Genomic DNA, 19,063 nt, shown 5'->3' with positions numbered 1-19,063 from the left:
CATTAAGATATCATTTCACATCTAATTAGGAAGGCTCTAATCAGATTATAACAAGTGTTGGCAAGGATGAAGAAAAAATGGAACCCTCATCAATAAATGGGAATGCAAAATACACCTGCTTTAGAAAACACTTCAAATGTAAATAGACTAAAGACTCCCATCAAAATACATAGGGTGGAGTCACGGAGTTCCCTAAGTCTATGCTTATGTTGCATAATTCTTCTTTCTCTCTTTTGTTGAACTTCATTATTTTCCACTATTTTGGCTTCTGGGTCACTAATTCATTCATCTACTTTTTCCAGCCTGCTGTTCATTGCAACAAGCCTGTTTCCAATCTTGTTTATTGCATTTTTTTTCTCTAGTTTTTTCACTTCTTCAATCTCCATGATAATGGGCTCCCTCATTCTTCTTTTCTCAAGCTTAGAGAGTATTCTTATGACTGTTGCTTTAAATTCTCCATCAGGCATGTTACCTTTATCTGTTTCACCTAGATCTCTGGCCATGGCCTTATCCTGTTCTTTCATTTGGGATGAATTCCTCTTCACATTTTGTTTAAGTCTCTATCTTCTTCTCTGTGTTAGAAAAGCACTTATATCTCCTGCTTCTGAAAGTAATGGCCTTGTGAAGAAGTCATGTAGTACCCAAGGCCTACTGCTTCAGGGAGTGTCCCCAGTGTGTGCTTCCTGCACTCTGCTGTTGTGTTTTGGCTGCTCTGTACTTCAGGCCAGTCATCCACAGAGGCTCTCCTTGCCTATAGTGGGAAGTGTTTGGTCCCTGGCCTGAATACAGCCACTTTTAATTAGATGTGTTTTGGTCTGCTTGTGAAATGAGACCTGTCACTGGAACTGAAAGGTGCTGAGGTGCTGAAAAATACTACTGGGTATTTACACAAAGAATGCAAAAATGCTAATTCAGAGGGATACATACACCCCAACAGCTATTTCAGCATTCTCTGTAGTAGCCAAATGATGGAAATTAGTAATCATGGAATGATGAATGGAAAAAGATGTGGTGTATATATACATTATTCAGCCATGAAAATTTTGCCATTTTCTATGACATAGATGGAACCAGAGAGTATTACACTAAGCAAAATTAGTCAGCCTCCCTTTACCTCCTGAGCACCTCTAAGCCAGGGATGTACTCCACAGACTTATAAAAGTTCCAGACTTATAACAGACTTATAAAAGTTCCAATTTCATGTTCTGCTACTTAAAATACTTTGTGGAGCCTCCTTAAGCAGGCTTCCTCGCCTCCACTGTTTCCTCAGATATATCACCCCAGACTCAAGTCTCTGCACCTCCTACCTTCCAAAAAGTGGTCACTTTTCTACTTACAGGATTGCAGCATTTTCCTTAGATCTCCAATCAATTTCACAGGTGTTCAGAATGATTTGGTAACTATCTAGCTGTATTTGAGGGACCAGGAAAACTTAGCACCCCCTACTCCTCTGCCAACTTAACTCTACCCTACTGGAATATTCTTTCATTTTTAAAGGGTGTATTAATGTGTTAGCATGTCCAGTCTTTCCCAAACAGAATACTGTGCCTTATAAAAAGCCAGAGGAGAAACCATAAGGTGTGGAAATAGAGGAACATCTCCTTGTTTGGAAGCAAAAACTGCCATAGTATATCCCACTTTTTAAAGAACTTGGTTCCCCTTTCCTTATGCTGTCACAGATTCTTCAAAGTGATGGTTGGTTTAATTTTTACAAAAAGAAGACAAAACAGAAGTGACAAGTCACAGTGCACTGCTGCTCATAGTTGATAGTCATATTCTCCTCTATTACCCTTTCTAAATTCCTCTATCCTCAGGCAGTTCTCATGATGATCTATGTTACTTGCCTGCTGAGGTGAGCCAGGTTTTATGAGCAGCCTGAGCCCTAGTTAGTGTTCTCACCAATATACTGTTGCTACACTTGCTCCACAACTGTTATCATCCATCATGGAGCCAACAAGGCATGGCTCAGTGATCCCTAGTTTTAGACAAACTCTTCACTGTATCACCCATTAAGAGACAGCAACATGGTATTTAACCAATATGTAATAAAAATGAGGTAACTCAATCTTCTAAATGCTGGTCTTCCAATATGAAGAACCTCAAGTGGAAGAAAAGCAGGTAAACATTTTAGGCTTATTATAACCCATACTGTCTCCCAAAAGAAGCATTCCCCCTACTACAACAAAACCTAAAATTTGAGAGCAGAAAACAGAAACTCCACACAAAATTCACTGAGATCTGATAGGATATACTACTGTTTTCTCTACACCTTTGGTTACAAAATATATATTTTTTAAACATGGAAGACACAGCGCCATCTGAAGGTCATAGATCAAAGCACATATCTTGAAGCACAGACCCCACCTCTACATGGTATCATCTTCAAGATGGTGCCTCAGTTGTAACTTTAACAGGATATTCCAATGTTCTATCAGATCCACAGCTCCTAATCATGCAATGTAGAAAGGAAAAACAGGTTCCTTAGTTCTGCATGCTTTCGTGTACCTTCTCAGCTACAAAGTGAGTAGTCTTGGTCTAAGGAAATATTATGCAAGATTTCATGCTGGAAATCAGACACTGTGGATACTTGATAGTGGTGCAGCCAAATGCTCAAATTAAGAAAGATAATAAATACTCAAAATATATAAATGAATCCCCAAAGGATAAATCTCTGTCCCCTATAGTTTAGAAAGTGTTCAGTGTCAGTAACTACTCTCAACTGATTGATTTCAGTCCTTAAAACATCGTACCATTTCAAGGCTCTCCCTGTACTGTGGACAGGTCAAACAGTCTACAGTGGCAGTAACATGTAATAGCTCACCCTGTAGAGCTTATACATAGCCCTCCTTTCTACCATGATGTGTCCTTCATTCATGGGTCCACTGTGCAAGCATTAGATTAGTTAAATATATGTTTATAAAAAATAAAAAATTAATTTAAAAAACTCAGAAAAAAAAAGATTAGTTAAAGAGAATGCAACCATTTATCTTTTAAATTACCTTGTTGAACATGTTACACCTAATGATTCCTTAAGTTGAATTCTCATTGTTAAAATAAGTTATATAATTTCACTCTACTGGTTGAAACCTGACTTACAAGTTCCACTCCAATAAAAAAGAAAAAGAAATACTTAAACAATTCCACTAGGGAATTCTCCAAAAAAGTAACAAGAAAAATATTCTAAATTTCTTTTAGAAATATAGATTTTAAAAGGTGAAACAGCTTATCTGACAGATATAAAATAAAGGGTCTGTCATACCAAAGACACAACTATCAAACTTCTTACTCAGTTACACACTTTTCTAATAATTCACGAATACATGTAACTGCAAGATACAAGTGAAGCAGATGTCTGAAAGTGCCAATATAACTCCCCAGGTTCTCTTTTGTTGCATGAGGATGTTACCTGGCCCAGATATAACAGATTAAGTCTCCAATGTGCATGAAGGATATCACTTACAAAAAGGGAGGTATTTGGTCATGACATATGCCTTTTTTATATTCCAATAAGCAGAGAGTAAACATTAATACTTTGTTATGGGTTCTGTCTCATAAAACATAAACTCCAGAGTCATTTACCATGAGCAAACTAAAATGACAAGGTATATCTTGCGACCATTCCATTTTCTATCTTCTAATAGAGACCACTAGGAAGAGAATCCGTTACCATGTTTTCATGGAGAGTTGACCAAGTCAATTCTTCCTGTTACTTCCATTCATTCCCTTCCTCTTTGCTATACCTCTCCCTGTCTCTGTCTCTCTCCCCACTTGAACCTTTTTCCTTGATCATGAAAGAGAATGGTTATTGACCAGGTAATAAGACTTTCCTTCCAATAACCAAAGTATTTAAAAAGAAAATAACATTATAAGAAAGGAAAATAATAAACCAATTTGCATATCGCTTCAACACAGATACAAAAATCTAAAAAGCAAGAACAAAATAGAAACACTGATATATGTAAGAGAAAACACCAGGGTAAGTTAGTTGTATCCCAAAATGCAAGATTGTTTTAACATTTGGAGATCAATCAAAGGAATACACTATATCAAGTATATGAAGAGGGAAAAAAATCACACTACCTGTTTTGTAGATATAGAAAAGGCATTCTATTAAATCCAATACCCATTCTCAAAAAATCTCATAGCAAAAGTCCCAGCAAAGTCAGTATAAAAAGTGTACGAGGTTGAATAGTGTCCCCATAAAATTCATGTCTGCCCAGAATGTCAGAATGTGATCTAATTTGGAAACAGAGTTTTTGTAGATGTAATCAAGGTAGGTATCAAGATAACATCACACTGAACTAGGATGGATTTTTAAATCCAACAGGTGTCCTTAAAAGAGACAGAAAAGGGCACAAAGAGACACAAGGAAGGAAGCTATATGAAGACAGAGGCAGAGATTGGAATTATTTCAGAAGCCAAAGAATGCCAGGAGACAGGAAAAGCAAAGAGAAAAAAAATCTCCCCTGGAGTCTTCAGAGGGAATATGGACCTGACAACACTTTGATTTTGGATTTTTAGCCTCCAGAACCTTGACAAAATGAATTCGTGGATTCTTAGGCCACAAAAGTTGTGATTTGTTACAGCAGCCCTAGAGAAATCACCTAGAAGGGAACTTATTCTGATAAGCAGTATTTATGCAAAAACTACAGGACACATAGGAGATAACACGATATATTTAGAGCTTTCCCATGAAATCAGAAATATGTCCACATTCCTCTTACAACTACTTCTATTTTGTATTTTACAAAGCATGTCACATGTAAAATGAAAGAAAAATATTTATGAAAATGTATAAAACTGAATATTATAAATAAAACATTTCTTCATAGACAACCTTATTATCTACAAGGTAACTATTTTCCCACCGGCCCCCCTCTAGCATCCCCTACTTCTGCATAAATAGTATTAAGTGCACTATTGCCTGTTCCTTTTGATGAATGGTAAAATAAATGAGGGCAGGAGTCAGAGAGAGTACAACAAAATATAAAAAGTTTCCAAAGTGGTGTTTTTTCTCTCTTTTTTTTTTTTTTTTTGGTATCAAATTACTTTATTTGAAGGAATGGTACAAATGAAAGAAGTTAAGTAGATGTTTTGGTACAACTTATAGAAAAGGTAAGGTAACCCCAACATGCATGCATGGCCTCAGGGACCAGGTGGCTCTGGGAACACAGCCTAAGGCTTAGCTCTCACTATCACTGTATCCCAAGGTGTGCTTGTCAAAGAGATACTCTGCCATGCCAGATTCGGGGGCCCCCATCTTGCACAGGTTGGTTACGTGGTCACCCAATTCTTTGATGGATTTCACCTGCTCATTCAGGTAATGAGTCTCAATGAAGTCACACAAATGGGGGTCATTTTTATCAGTGGCCAGTTTGTGCAGTTCCAGTAGTGACTGATTCACACTCTGTTCCAAGTGTAATGCACACTCCATTGCATTCAGCCCATTCTCCCAATCATCACCATCTGGTTTCTTGATATCCTGAAGGAAGATTCGGCCACCTCGTTGGTTCTGCAGCTTCATCAATTTCTCAGCATGTTCCCTCTCCTCATGAGATTGGTGGAGAAAATATTTGGCGAAGTTCTTCAAAGCCACATCATCACGGTCAAAGTAGTAAGACATGGACAGGTAGACGTAAGAGGTGTAGAGCTCCAGGTTGATCTGGCGGTTGATGGAGGTCTGGTGGTAGTTCTGGCGCACCTGCGAAGGGGACGCTGAGGAGAGGCGGCGGCTGGCAGCGGCTGCGCGGCGCTGGAGCGGCGACCGGGGCCTTGCAGCGGTCCGAGGACGCTGTGAGGAGATGGCGGAGGGCGGGCTCTGAGCAGCCGCCGGGGCGAGGGGACGAGCACCGGTTCTGTCCAAGCACTGTTGAAGCAGGAACCCGCGGCGACTCTCGACGGAGATGTCCAGAGTGTTTTAAAAGCACAAATATATAAGCAACAAAAGCTGAGCTGTTATCAAAGCAAAACCAAAGTCACAAAATTTTCAAAAAGACAGTAAGTCTTTAACTGAAACCCATGACATATCATGAAGTAAATAAATACAGCATTTTTTTTGTTTTGAAAGCATATTATGATTTGCAAAATATAGGAAGGTAACCAACTTACGTAAGGCAGGGTTTGTCAACCAAATTCAGAACTACATTTTGAGGAATCTAAGTCTTTTTGTGGGTCCTATATGTTGTGGATTTTTGGTAGTATGTCTGACCTGTACCCAATAGGTGCCAGTAGCATCAAAGCTCAACCTCCACATTGAGATAACTAAAAATATCTCTAGATATTACCAAATGTCCTCTAAGCAACACAATCATCCTGGTTGAGAATCACTATTTTAAGGGTAATTATGGATTTTTACTCAGTTCATTTTTATGGAACTCATGTTACATGCTAATTTCAAGATTTAGTCAGTAGTAAGAACCAGCAATAAGTCAGAAATATCTTATTATAAGAAACATATTATAGTAGGCATCCAAATCAGCAAGGAAGGAGTCAAACTTTTACCATTTGCAGATGACATGATACTCTATAAAGAAAACGCAAAAGACTCCACCAAAAAACATTGCTACAACTGATACACCAATTCAGTAGGATCACAGGATACAAAGTCAACATACAGGAATGTGCTGCATTTATTAACCAATAATGAAGCAGCAAAAAGAGAAATCAAGGAATCAATCTCATTTATTGCCAAAAAAAAAATTGTAAGTTTCCTAGGAATAAATCTCACCTAAGAGGTAAATGATCTGTTCTCTGAAAACTTGTAAAACACTGATGAAAGAAATTGAAGATGACACAAATAAATGGAAAAATATTTCATATTCATGGATTAGAAGAACAAATATTGTCAATATGTCTACACTACCCAAAGCAATCTACACATTTAATGAGATCCTATCATAGTAACACCAGCATTTTTCACACAGCTAGAAAAAACAACCCTAAAACTTGAATGGAACCACAAAAAACCCCAGATAGCTAAAACAACCTTGGAAAAGAAAAGCAAAGCCAGAGGCATCACAATTTCAGATTTCAAGTTATATTATAAAGCTGTTGTCATCAAGATAGTATCGTACTAGCACAAAAACAGACACATAGATAAACAGGACTGAATAGAAAACCAAAAAATGAATGGCCAACTTATCTTCAACAAAGTGGAACATCCAATGGAAAAAAAGACAGACTCTTCAACAAATGATTTTGGGAAAACTTAACAGCACCATGCAAAGAATGAAAACTTGACTGCTTTCTTATACCACACACACAAAAATAAACTCAAAATGGATGAAAAACCTAAATGTGAGACAGAAAATTATCAAAATCCTGAAAGACAACACAGGCAGCAACCTCTCTGTCCTAGGTTGAAGCAACTTCTTAATAAATACATCCCCAAAGGCAAGAGAAGCAAAAATAAAAATGAACTACTAGGACTTCATCAAGATAAAAAGCTTCTGCACAGTGAAGGAAATGATTAACAAAACTAAAAGGCAGCCTTTCAAAGGGGAGAAAATATTTGCAAAAGACACATCTGATAAAGTGTTAGTATCTAAAATCTATAAAGGACTTATCAAACTCAACACCTACAAAACAAATAACTGAGGTAAGAAATGGGCAGAAGACATGAATAGACATTTTTCCAAAGAAGACATACAAATGGCTAACAGACACATGAAAAATGCTCAACAACACTCATCACCAGGAAAATACAAATCAAAACTACAATGGGATATCACTTCACACCCATCAAAATAGCAAAAATTAATAACATAGGAAACAACAGATGTTGGTGAGGATGTGGAGAAAGGTGAACCCTATTACACTGTTGGGGAGAGTGCAAACCAGTACATCCACTCTGAAAAACAGTATGGAGCTTCCTCAGAAAGTTTAAAATAACTACCCTATGGCCCAGCAATTGCACTAATAGGTATTTACCCAAAGAATATGAAAATACTGATTCAAAGGGATACATGCACCCCAATGTTTTTATCAACATCATCAACAATAGTCAAATTACGGGAAGAGCCCAAGTGCTCATAAACTGCTGAGTGGATAAAGAAGTGAAATACACAATACACACACACACACACACACACACACACAATGGACTATATTAGCCATAAAAAATAATGGAATCTTGCCATCTGCAACAACATGGATGGTTCTAGAGAGTATTACGCTAAGTAAAATAAGTCAGTCAGAGAAAGACAAATACCATATGATTTCATTCATATGAAGAATTAAAAAAAAAAAAAGGTGCGAACAGGGAGAGAAAAAAAGCAAAAGGCAAACCATAAAGCACACTCTTAACTACAGAGAACAAACTCATGGTTTGCTGGGGGGAAGGTGGACTGGGAGATGAGTTAAGTGGGTTTTGATTTAGTAGCTCATTTTTAATCTTATTTATTTGTATTTGGTAAGACCTGAGTGTGACAAAAGCTCTTCTTCCCCAGCTGTAAAGCACTGTGTTCTGTTGGAATCTTAATTCCTTTATTGATATGTGAAACGTTTCCCAACTTTATCGTCACTGACATTTGAGGATGTTGTTTTATAAATGACAAATTTCCAGGGTAGAAATTCAATGGGTTTTTTTTTTCTTTTAATTTTTTTTTTTAAGTTATGTCAATTTAAAAACCTCCAGTATTGCTACAAAAGTTGGGTATTCATCCTTTCTGATGGAGGCATAATACTGGAAGAGATTCTGCTGAGTGAAATAAGTCAAGCAGAGAGAGTCAATTATCATATGGTTTCACTTATTTGTGGAGCATAACAAATAACATGGAGGACAAGGGGAGTTAGAGAGGAGAAGGGAGTTGAGGGAAATTGGAAGGGGAGGTGAACCATGAGAGACTATGGACTCTGAAAAACAATCTGAGGGGTTTGAAGGGGCGGGGGCAGAAGTTGGAGGAACCAGGTGGTGGATATTAGAGAGGGCACGGATTGCATGGAGCACTGGGTGTGGTGCAAAAACAATGAATACTGTTACGCTGAAAGTAAATTTAAAAAAAAAATTTTTAATCTCCAGTATTGTGGTTTCATAAACTTGTTTTGATCTGTGGAGGAAAGAGTGTTATACTTAGTATCTTGAAACATGTTAGTGTAAGGTCACACAAGATTTCTAAATGTTGTTTTTACTTGTATTTTGCTTTTGGTATGGCCAAATATTTAGCTTATTTTTCATAGTTCTTGATACTTTCAGAAAAATCAAAATAAATTTGTTCCCATAAATAAATAAATAAACATAAAAAATAAATAAATAATAAAAAGTTGACTGGGTGATGGGCATTAAGGAGGGCACATGATATGATGAGCACTGGGTACTCTACTCAACTAATGAATCAATGAACACTGTATTAAAAACTAATGATGCATTATATGTTGGCTGTTGAATTTAAATTTGAAAAACTAACATGAAAGAAAAGAAACACCCATAAAAAATATCCTCCAGGGAAAGGGGAACCCTCCTACACTGTTGGTGGAAATGCAAGCTGGAAAACAACATGGGGAAACAGCATGGGGGTTCCTCAAAAAGTTGAAAATAGAGCTACCCTACCACCCAACAATCACACTACTGGGTATTTACCTTAAAGATACAAAGGTAGCGATCAAAAGGGGCACATCCACCTAAATTTTTACAGCAGCAATGTCCACAATAGCCAAACTATGGAAAGAACCTAGATGCCCATCAACTGATGAATGGATAAAGAAGACATGGTATGTATGTGTATGTGTGTGTACACACACACACACACACACACACACACACACACAGGAATACTATGAAGCCATCAAAAGAAATAAAATCTTGCCATTTGCAATGGCATAGATGGAGCTAGAGGGTATTATGCTGAGTGAAATAAGTCAATCAGAGAAAGACAATTATCATATGATCTCCCTGATATGAGGAATTTGAGAGGCAATGTGGGGGATTCATGGGGTAGGGAAGGACAAAAGGAAACAAGATGGGATCGGGAGGGGGACAGACCATAAGAGACTCTTAATCTCACAAAACAAACAGGGTTGCCAGGGGGAGGTGGGTAGGGAGAGGGTGGTTGGGTTATGGACATTGGGGAGGGTATGTGTTATGGTGAATACTGTGAAGTGTGTAAACCTGGTGATTCACAACCTATACCCCTGGGGCTAATAATTCATTATATGTTAATAAAAAATAAAAAATAAAATAAAATATCCTCCAGGTGTGAGGAAGAATTGGAATTCACAGTTTCTATATCATGTTATCTACAACACCCAGTTTTCAACAAAAATTTATGAAACATACAAAAAATACCAGTAAATAATATCTATACTCAGAAAGACATAAATAAATAGAAACTTTCTCTGAAGGAACCCAGATTTTGGATTTAGCAGACAAAAACTTCAAATCAGCTATGACTAATACGTTCAAAAACTAAAGAAAGCCAAATTAAAAGATGGAGGAAATCAGAGGGGAAGACAAACCATGAAAGACTGTGGACTCTGAGAAATATACTGAGAGTTTTGGAGGGGTGGAGGTTGGGGAGTTTGAGTCTGGTGATGAGTATTAAGGAGGGCATATATTGAATGGAGCACTGGGTGTTGTGCATAAACAATGAATTTTGGAACACTGAAAAGAAATAAAATAGGGCAGAAGAAAAACAAAAACAAAAAATATAAACAATAAAAGATTGAAAGAAAGTATGAAAACAATGACACAATATATATTGATATAAAGATATTTTTAAATGACTGCATTTGAATTTGAGAGTTTAAGTATATAACTACTCTTCAATTCATTACAAGAACTCAGAACAGCTATGAGATGGCAGAATATTAAACCTCCATAAAGCTGTTAAGAATACCAACTGAGGCATTATTCTATACAATAAAAGTAGCTTATTTCCTGAAAAAAAAAAAAAAGAATACCAACTGAGATTTTCTTTTTTATTTTTTTAAAGATTTTATTTATTTATTTGACAGACAGAGATCACAAATAGGCAGAGCGACAGGCAGAGAGAGAGGGGGAAGCAGGCTCCCCACCAAGCAGAGAGCCCAAAGCGGGGCTCAATCCCAGGACCCCAGAATCAAGACCTGAGCCAAAGGCAGAGGCTATAACCCACTGAGCCACCCAGGCGCCCCCCAACTAACATTTTCAAATCTAAATTTGCACTACTTTTGGAACTCCCCTGGTTTGTTCAAATATTAATTCATTATTTTTCAAAATTAGCAGGAGATAAACTGTTAAGAGTATAAGAGGATAGGTTCTTTAAACTTGATAGTGGTGACAAACTGATATTATCAGTGGTTCATATAACTCACAATAACACAATGGACAACTAAAGTAAACCTAACATTCTCTAATTTGGAAAAAAAAAATGATCAAAGCACAAAGTCACAGATCACCACATCAAAACTGCTCAGTTTCCCTGGATCTCTTCTGCAAGTTGTGATAAATTACCTTTGGGAAAACCAGTGTACACAAAAACATGGTTTCCATTAGAAGAAATTATAGACTCTACCCAGTCCTACCATCTAGTGCAGCTAATTGACACCCTTCCAAATGGTAGGAACTATTTATAACTTTCTATCTTAAGAAACAGTCGTGATTCAAAAGGGTGTGAACTGTCTGTGTGTTTCAATCTCTTGAAGCTCTTGCTTCCATACAATTGAAATCACTCAGCTCTTGCTGAGTAAGACGTGAACCTGAGCAGGTAAAAATGAAATGTGCTGTCTAACTCCCCCCACACTGGTTAAGTTTTGTTCCCAAAATTTTTTTCTGACTATCTCAAGGTTCTTTCTACTCATCCTCTTTACTTGAATGAATATATATATATATATATATATATATTCAGGTCTCATTTTCATGATTTCAATTGTATTGTGAGGTTAATTTCTCTTCAAAGAGCCCATATCTTTATTAAACTGATATGTGAAAGGACTTCAGTTTTCTATCCCTTTTTTGTCTATGATCTTAGATTTATGGAAATAAAACTTTGTTTTGTCTATTTCATTCAAACAGAACAGTCTAGCAGAGCAAGCTATCTGCATCTGTGGAAAGCAAAAATAATCAAGTAGTCAAAAAATCATTATTTTTAAAAACTTGGTGAATACTTATTATATGACACAGCATGTTCCACTGTTTGCCATGTATTCACTCACTTAATCGTCACAACAACACTATAAGGTAAGTACTGTTATCATTTCTATTTTACAGTTGAGGAAATTCAGGGACAGAGAAGGGAAGCAACTCACCTAAGGACATAAATCAAAAAGATGGAGATTTGAATTCAGGTAGTCTGTCTCCAGTATGTTTGCTATTAGTTATATATAATAATGCTATTTATAAAATTGCTCTTATATAATTTTTCCTATTTCTTTGACTAATTTCAAATTTTCTTTGGAAATTAGAAAATCTATAAATACCATTTATAATAAATATAGGAAAAAGAGTTCATATTTAGAAAAAATAAAATCACCTAAAATCCCACAACTTAGAGATATTGTGTTGTAAAGTCTAAATATTTCCATATATACATTTATATTATATGTGATGTTTTGTATTTTATAATCTTTTTTAACTTAATGACAAAGTATGCATCTTTTTGGTTTCATTCATCCAAAGTTCTAATTTATTCCATGTGCACTGAAATCTATAAGTTTTAAGTGTATATAGTTTTAAGTGTATATAAACATTCTGTACCTCATACATGTAGTGAATAGCTTTTCATAGGTTATTATGATAACCCTCCTGTCCTTCTACATTACTGAATTTTTCCAAATCTATGGTGATGCTTTTCTGTTCAGCAATATTTCTGTAGCATGCAATAATACTACACTATAATTTGAGGAAAGTTCCAGATATCTGTAATGACTATACACATTTTGCTGGAGGCAAAAAATGAAGAGGAAAGTTTGTAACTTTGCTAGTTTTATTGTATTAGATTTAGATCTACATGGGAATGTGGGGTGTTGAGGTCACTCTGTAAGGACATTGTCATGGCAAGGAGGTCTCTGGCTTCCAGACTGGTTTCCACTCTCCCATCAGTGTGCTGGTGTCAATGAGGTCAATTCACAAAGTCACTTGGTGAATATTTCTTCTCCACCATATGTCCCTTAGGGGCTTCTAAGCACCTGATTTTCTTGCCACGTCTTCTTCAACTTTCCCCTATGAATGTCAGTGAAGACTCTCATTTAGTAGTGCCTACCTTGTGCCAGAAATTGTGCTAACTACTGGGGTATACAAAGTTGGTTAAAGCTTTCTTTTCTCAAAGAAGTCATAGGTGATAGGAAGACTAATATCCATAAGAAATTATAATGTGCTTTATTAAAAGGAAGATACAAGGTTTAACAATAGTTTATAGACACTATTTTGCATGGGGTCATCAATAAATACTTCAGGGTAACTAGCATTTAATCAAAGTTTGAAGGATAAAAGAAAAGGGGAATTAACATTTCTGTCAGATAGTTATACCCATATACTCTCAAACCTTCATAACATCTGGTGAAGTTACTCACCTCTCATTTTATGGACAAATAAATATCAGCATAACTGACTACCTTACCCTAGTTTATATAACTCACAGGTGGCAGGACTATAATGGCAACCAACTTATTAGGTCTAAGAGCCAAAGGCAGTTCCACTTTGTAATGACAAGGAATAACATACATGAAAGTATATGAAAGAGCTGAAATGTGAAAAAATATATAGTAATGTGTTCAGTTCATAAAGGTTCTTATATGATACATAATTGACTTTTATTTTTTAAGGTTTTATAATTTTACTTATTTGAGAGAGACAGAGAGGGTGGGGAGGTGCAGATGGGGTAGGAAAAAGATGGGAGAGAGAATACTGAGCAGTCTCTGTGCTGAATGCTGATCCAGACGCAAGGCTTGATCCCATAAACCTGAGATCATGAACTGAGCAAAAACCGAGTCAGACAATTAACCTACTGAGCGACCCAGGCACCCCCACAATTGAATTTTAAATATCTCGAATGATAGAACCAAAGGCTTAGAGTAGAGAGTAAGAGGCCCATATTGGAGTTTTAGATAGATAAATCTGAAAGCAGACTATAGAAAAGAGACTAAACTTAACTAAGATTGGAGAGAGAAATCATTCGGAAATGAAAAATATATAAATCTGAAATAAAACTGGCAGTGGAAATGAAGACCAGGACACAAAACAGAAATATTCAAGAGGTACAATTTCCCGCCTGTCCTATAAGGTGAGAGGGGAGAAAAGTTGCCTCAGAGATTCTTGGATTAAGCACCTGAGAGATAATAGTCATGATATTTCCTAAGACATTAAAAAGAGGATAAAATCATGAGCTCAGACTTGCACAATCTAACTTTGAAGTGCTCGAGGGATGTCCATCTATGTACTAAAATACAGTCTTGGATATATTATGCTAGAGTCCAGGAATAGAGCTATAGATACAGAAATCTTTTAAGTGGGGAGTAGTTAAAAGAATGAAACGTGTTTTAAATGAAAAAAAAAAAAATTTAGGTCTCCTGAGTTACAGAGGAACACTCAAAAATAAGCAGGAAAAAAAAATTCATGCATCAGTGAAAGAAGTTAGTGATATAGGAGAAAAAAACAAGAGAGCTCTGTTATGCAAAGACTAAGAATGCAAAATTGCATTCAGCTTCAGGAAGTGAACAATGCCTGACTTACAGTCTCTTAAAGTTTTTTATTTTATTCTATTCCATGATAAGATATCAGAATGTAGATTTTTTTTTATAAATTTTTTTTCATTTTATTTTTTTTCAGTGTTCCAAATTCATTGTTTATGCACCACACCCAGTGCTTCATGCAATATGTGCCCTCCATAATACCCAATAGTTTACTTATTTGACAGAGTGAGAGACATAGGGGACAAGCAGGGGTAGTGGGAGATGGAGAAGCAAGCTCCACACTGAGCAGCGAGCCCAGTGCTGGGCTCGGGATCCCAGAGCTCTGGGATCATGAACTGACCAAAGGCACCCAGGTGTCCTAAGAATGCAGACATCTGCTGGCATCCATCAAAGACCTTTTAGACTGGATTATTTTTCTATCTGTTCATAATATCATCTTTAACACGTAGACTCTCAAAGGTCATGAATGCTGCATCTTTGGGCATCGCATTAATATCAAATGCAGGAATGGAAGAGCTAGAAGAGACTTCTCTACATTAATCTTTGGGTTTTAATCTGGGAAAGAAAACCTTCCACAGAAGTCATTGTTCTGTATTTCATCAAAACTTGGCTACATGCCCCTCTGACACCAACCCATGGCCAAGTCACATAGATTATTCATATTTCATCCCACGGCTAAAATAAGAACCTAGTTTCTTGCAAAGTATGGCAATTTCCATCAAATACCTAAAGAGATAGGTGTTCTCTCTTTTAGAGACTATAAGGGAATATACGGAAATTTGAGTTGCCAAGGTAAAGAGTGGCTTATTGTTAGTGTTTTCCTGTTCTTGGTGTAGGACTTGTCTGTTTCAAATAACAGACACACCAGCATTCTGTAAAATGCCATCCAGCTACCAGTCATTATATTCCTTGAGCCAAAATTCATTCATGTATATTAATGTTCTCTAAGCAAGGAAACCGGTACCTTTCTGGTTAAAATTAGATATGAAACATGAAGCTTTTCTTCATAGTTATCCCCAGAAATCATCACTTGCTGAGAAATGTTGGTACCAAAATAATAATAACAATAATAATAATTAATAATCTATTTCTATCACATATATGCATACTCTACTCCAACCATATATTTCACAGAATTCTTTTTCCTTTTCTTGCCCCTCTCCTATTGCTTTCCTTCCAATTCCTTTTCATAATTATTAATTATTTTGATTAGGCTCACCACAGTGTAGCTACCATACCTCACCATACAATGCTATTACAGTGTCATTGACAACATTCTCTGTGCTCTAACTTTCATTCTAGTGATTTATTTACTCCATAATTGCAAGTTCTATATCCCACTCCCCATTACACTATTTTGCCCATCCCTCAATCACCCTCTCCTTGGCAACTACCAGTTTATTCTCCGTATTTGTATGTCCATTTCCTCCTTTTCATAATTTTTATTACACATACATGGCTAATGTAGAAAACAACAAAACATAGATGGTCAACATTTTTAGTATTAGAAGTACCTAAAATGTCATTATCCAAAATGATCTAAAATGTTGATTCATACATATTTTTGTAGTGTATAATTATAAAGAGCACATCAAATGTATATTCCTTTATAAGTAATTATACTTAATAATTTAGCAGACATCTCATCAAGTCTAAATTTGCTTCTTTGTGATGGCCTAGCTCATCTTATCAAATCCCCCTTTCTGAGTATCATCTCATTTCTAATCATATCTTTGAAATGTACCTTTAATTTTTCCTTTTACATTAAATAATGAATGGATCCAAATACAAGCTATCTATACATATTTTCAGCCTTTCTCTTTTTCTTAAGATTTAGGTATTTATTTGAGAGGGAGAGAGAGAGCACAAGCGGGAGGGGCAAAGAGAGAGGGAGAAAGAATCTCAAGCAGACCCCTGCTGAGCACAGAGCCCATCAATGATGTGGAGCCCAAGAGGCTCCACATGGGGCTCTGGCTCCACACAGGGCTCTATCTCATGATCCTCACATCATGACCTGCGCCGAAACCAAAAAGTTGTATGCTTAACCGACTGCACCATCTATGCTCCCCATCTTTAACCTTTCTGTTTATCCATAGTGATAACAGATATTTCCCTTGAAAAAGTTGTTTGTAGCCATTCTACTCACCTTCAAATAGCATTTTAGTTAAACTTCAAGACAAGCTCTCATGACCTTTATCTTTCATGACTCTCTGGGGTCATGTAGTTTTCACATGCTCTTAGTATATCATAATTAAACATTTTGTTTAAGTAAAGTCACCAGTCTTTCAGTTTTGTGTTTGAATTGACACTTATTTATCCTAAAATAGACCTATCAAAAGCACAATATCTCTATCCTAGCAAAGTAATTAGAAACCCTTTTTCAGAGTCTGCTGACACTCTGGGATTTAGCATTTCACCAGTTTAAGGTACATTTTAATTATCCAAGGCACTGGTTGCGGTCACAATATTGGAAACTATCAGAGGACTCAGCCTTTTCATTTTAAGCTAATGCTTCCTCTTAGAGTCAACATTCTTACACTCATTGTCTGGTCACTATTCACTATTGCATGAGTGATTAATGCCTGAAATTTTGCAGGTGTGAAGTAAAAGAATAATCAAAGAGTACCTTCTGCTACAGTATCTGTGCACAAATACGATCAAGGGTTTGAACATTCAAATCATGGCTAACTATTTATGACACAGAAGACATTTTCTTGAATATACATGGAGAAGACAGAAGCAGCCCAAATTATTATACAAGGAGCATGGTAAAGAAACTTTCTACCAGGAAGATGTTACTCTTTGCTCCTAATTCCTCCACGTTACCTGCCTTATTCTCACATGATTTCTTTCCCTGTCATCCTAGCCTAACTTTTGATTATCTCATTTCTATTTTTTTTCTTCCTTTCCCCTGTCCTCTCTGTATGTATTTGAACTTCTCAATTAGACACTTGCCACGTATTTTCCACAAAATCATTGATGGGCAAACAACATATCAATGTTCAGTTCCCATATTTCTCAATTCTGCCTTATTTTCTACCTTTAGAATACTTGAGCTTCTTCTCTACTGATTGAGCCAATGGATACAACAAATGTCTCTGTGGTATCTGAATTTGTATTGATTGGACTTTCAAATTCATGGGTGATGAACCTTTTTCTCTTTTGGTTCTTCTCTGTGTTCTACATGGGAGTTATCCTGGGAAACCTCTTCATTGTGTTCCTGGTAATTATTGACTCTCATTTACACACTCCCATGTACTTCCTATTAGCCAACCTCTCTCTCCTTGATCTAGGTCTGTCCTCTACCACAGTGCCCAAAATAATCACTAATCTTTTCACTAACTGCAAAATCATTTCCTTTCCAAAATGCATAATACAGATATTTTTTATTCATGTCATGGGTGGAGGTGAGATGGTGCTGCTCATAGCCATGGCATATGACCGGTACACTGCAATCTGTAAGCCTCTCCACTACTTGACCATCATGAGCCCCAAAACGTGTGTTTCCTTTGTAGTGACTGCCTGGATAGTGGGGATAATCCATGCCGTATCTCAGTTTGTATTTGTCATAAACTTGCCCTTCTGTGGCCCTAATGAAGTAGATAGTTTTTACTGTGATTTCCCTCGGGTCATGAAACTTGCTTGTGTAGACACTTACAAGCTAGAGTTTGTAGTCATTGCTAACAGTGGGTTTATATCCATGGCTACCTTCTTCTCTTTAATTATTTCCTATATCTTCATTTTGGTCACTGTCTGGAAACGTTCTTCAGGGGACTTGTTCAAAGCATTTGTCACACTGTCAGCTCACATCACTGTAGTGATTTTGTTTTTTACACCATGCATGTTTCTCTACGTGTGGCCTTTCCCCACAACATCACTGGATAAGTACTTGTTCATTGTTGATTTTGCTATCACTCCCCTCTTGAACCCTGCCATCTATACATTAAGAAACAAAGACATGAGAGTGGCCATGAGAAGACTAGGCAAACGGATTGTGGGTCCTCATGGGATCTCACAATGATTTGGAGCAGATCTAGAGACCACATGCTTCAGGCTCACCAAGAGCACTGCAAGTCATGTGATTGTCATCACTACAATGGTAAGAACTACTATTGTTATGATAGTTCAACAAAAGTCCCCCTGTAGAAATTGATTATTGAGTCAGAGATGACTTTATTTTGCTAATGACAGAGAATAAATTGACATCACCTACTTACATTGAGAAGAAAGGTGAGAAAGAAAACTGAGCTGATTTATAGGAGTAAACTTAACATTCAAATACCATTTTCTGTGACTTGCTAATTGTATTTACTCTCAATTACGAAGACATATGTCAAACAAGTGATAAATATATCTCATGGTAACATGGATTTAATTGATAAAATGTAACTTTGAGTCGATCAAAATCAATAAATTCTACTTTTTAATTTTTATTTTAGTTTGAGTTTAACTGAGAATA

General features: G+C 36.6%; 1 protein-coding gene and 1 pseudogene across 2 annotated transcripts; one reads left to right on the top strand and one right to left on the bottom strand.

The window, feature by feature from the left end:
• Positions 1 to 5,063: 5,063 nt before the first annotated feature.
• On the bottom strand, positions 5,064 to 6,311 carry LOC309866611 (ferritin heavy chain pseudogene; annotated as a pseudogene). The gene is made up of 2 exons: positions 6,285 to 6,311; positions 5,064 to 5,893 (listed from the first exon to the last, which is right to left on the bottom strand). The product of its transcript is annotated as a ferritin heavy chain pseudogene (transcript).
• An 11,372-nt stretch (positions 6,312 to 17,683) lies between these two features.
• On the top strand, positions 17,684 to 18,625 carry LOC309866610 (olfactory receptor 4F6-like; the record flags this gene model as incomplete). Its single annotated transcript, XM_082734429.1, has 1 exon — positions 17,684 to 18,625. One exon carries the CDS (start codon positions 17,684 to 17,686, stop codon positions 18,623 to 18,625), a length of 942 nt encoding a protein of 313 aa, XP_082590555.1.
• Between the last annotated feature and the right edge of the window lie 438 nt (positions 18,626 to 19,063).

Source organism: Mustela nivalis (genome assembly GCF_964662115.1).
Source record: "Mustela nivalis genome assembly, chromosome: 6".
Lineage (NCBI taxonomy): Eukaryota > Metazoa > Chordata > Mammalia > Carnivora > Mustelidae > Mustela > Mustela nivalis.
This window is presented reverse-complemented; position numbering and strand designations above follow the sequence as displayed.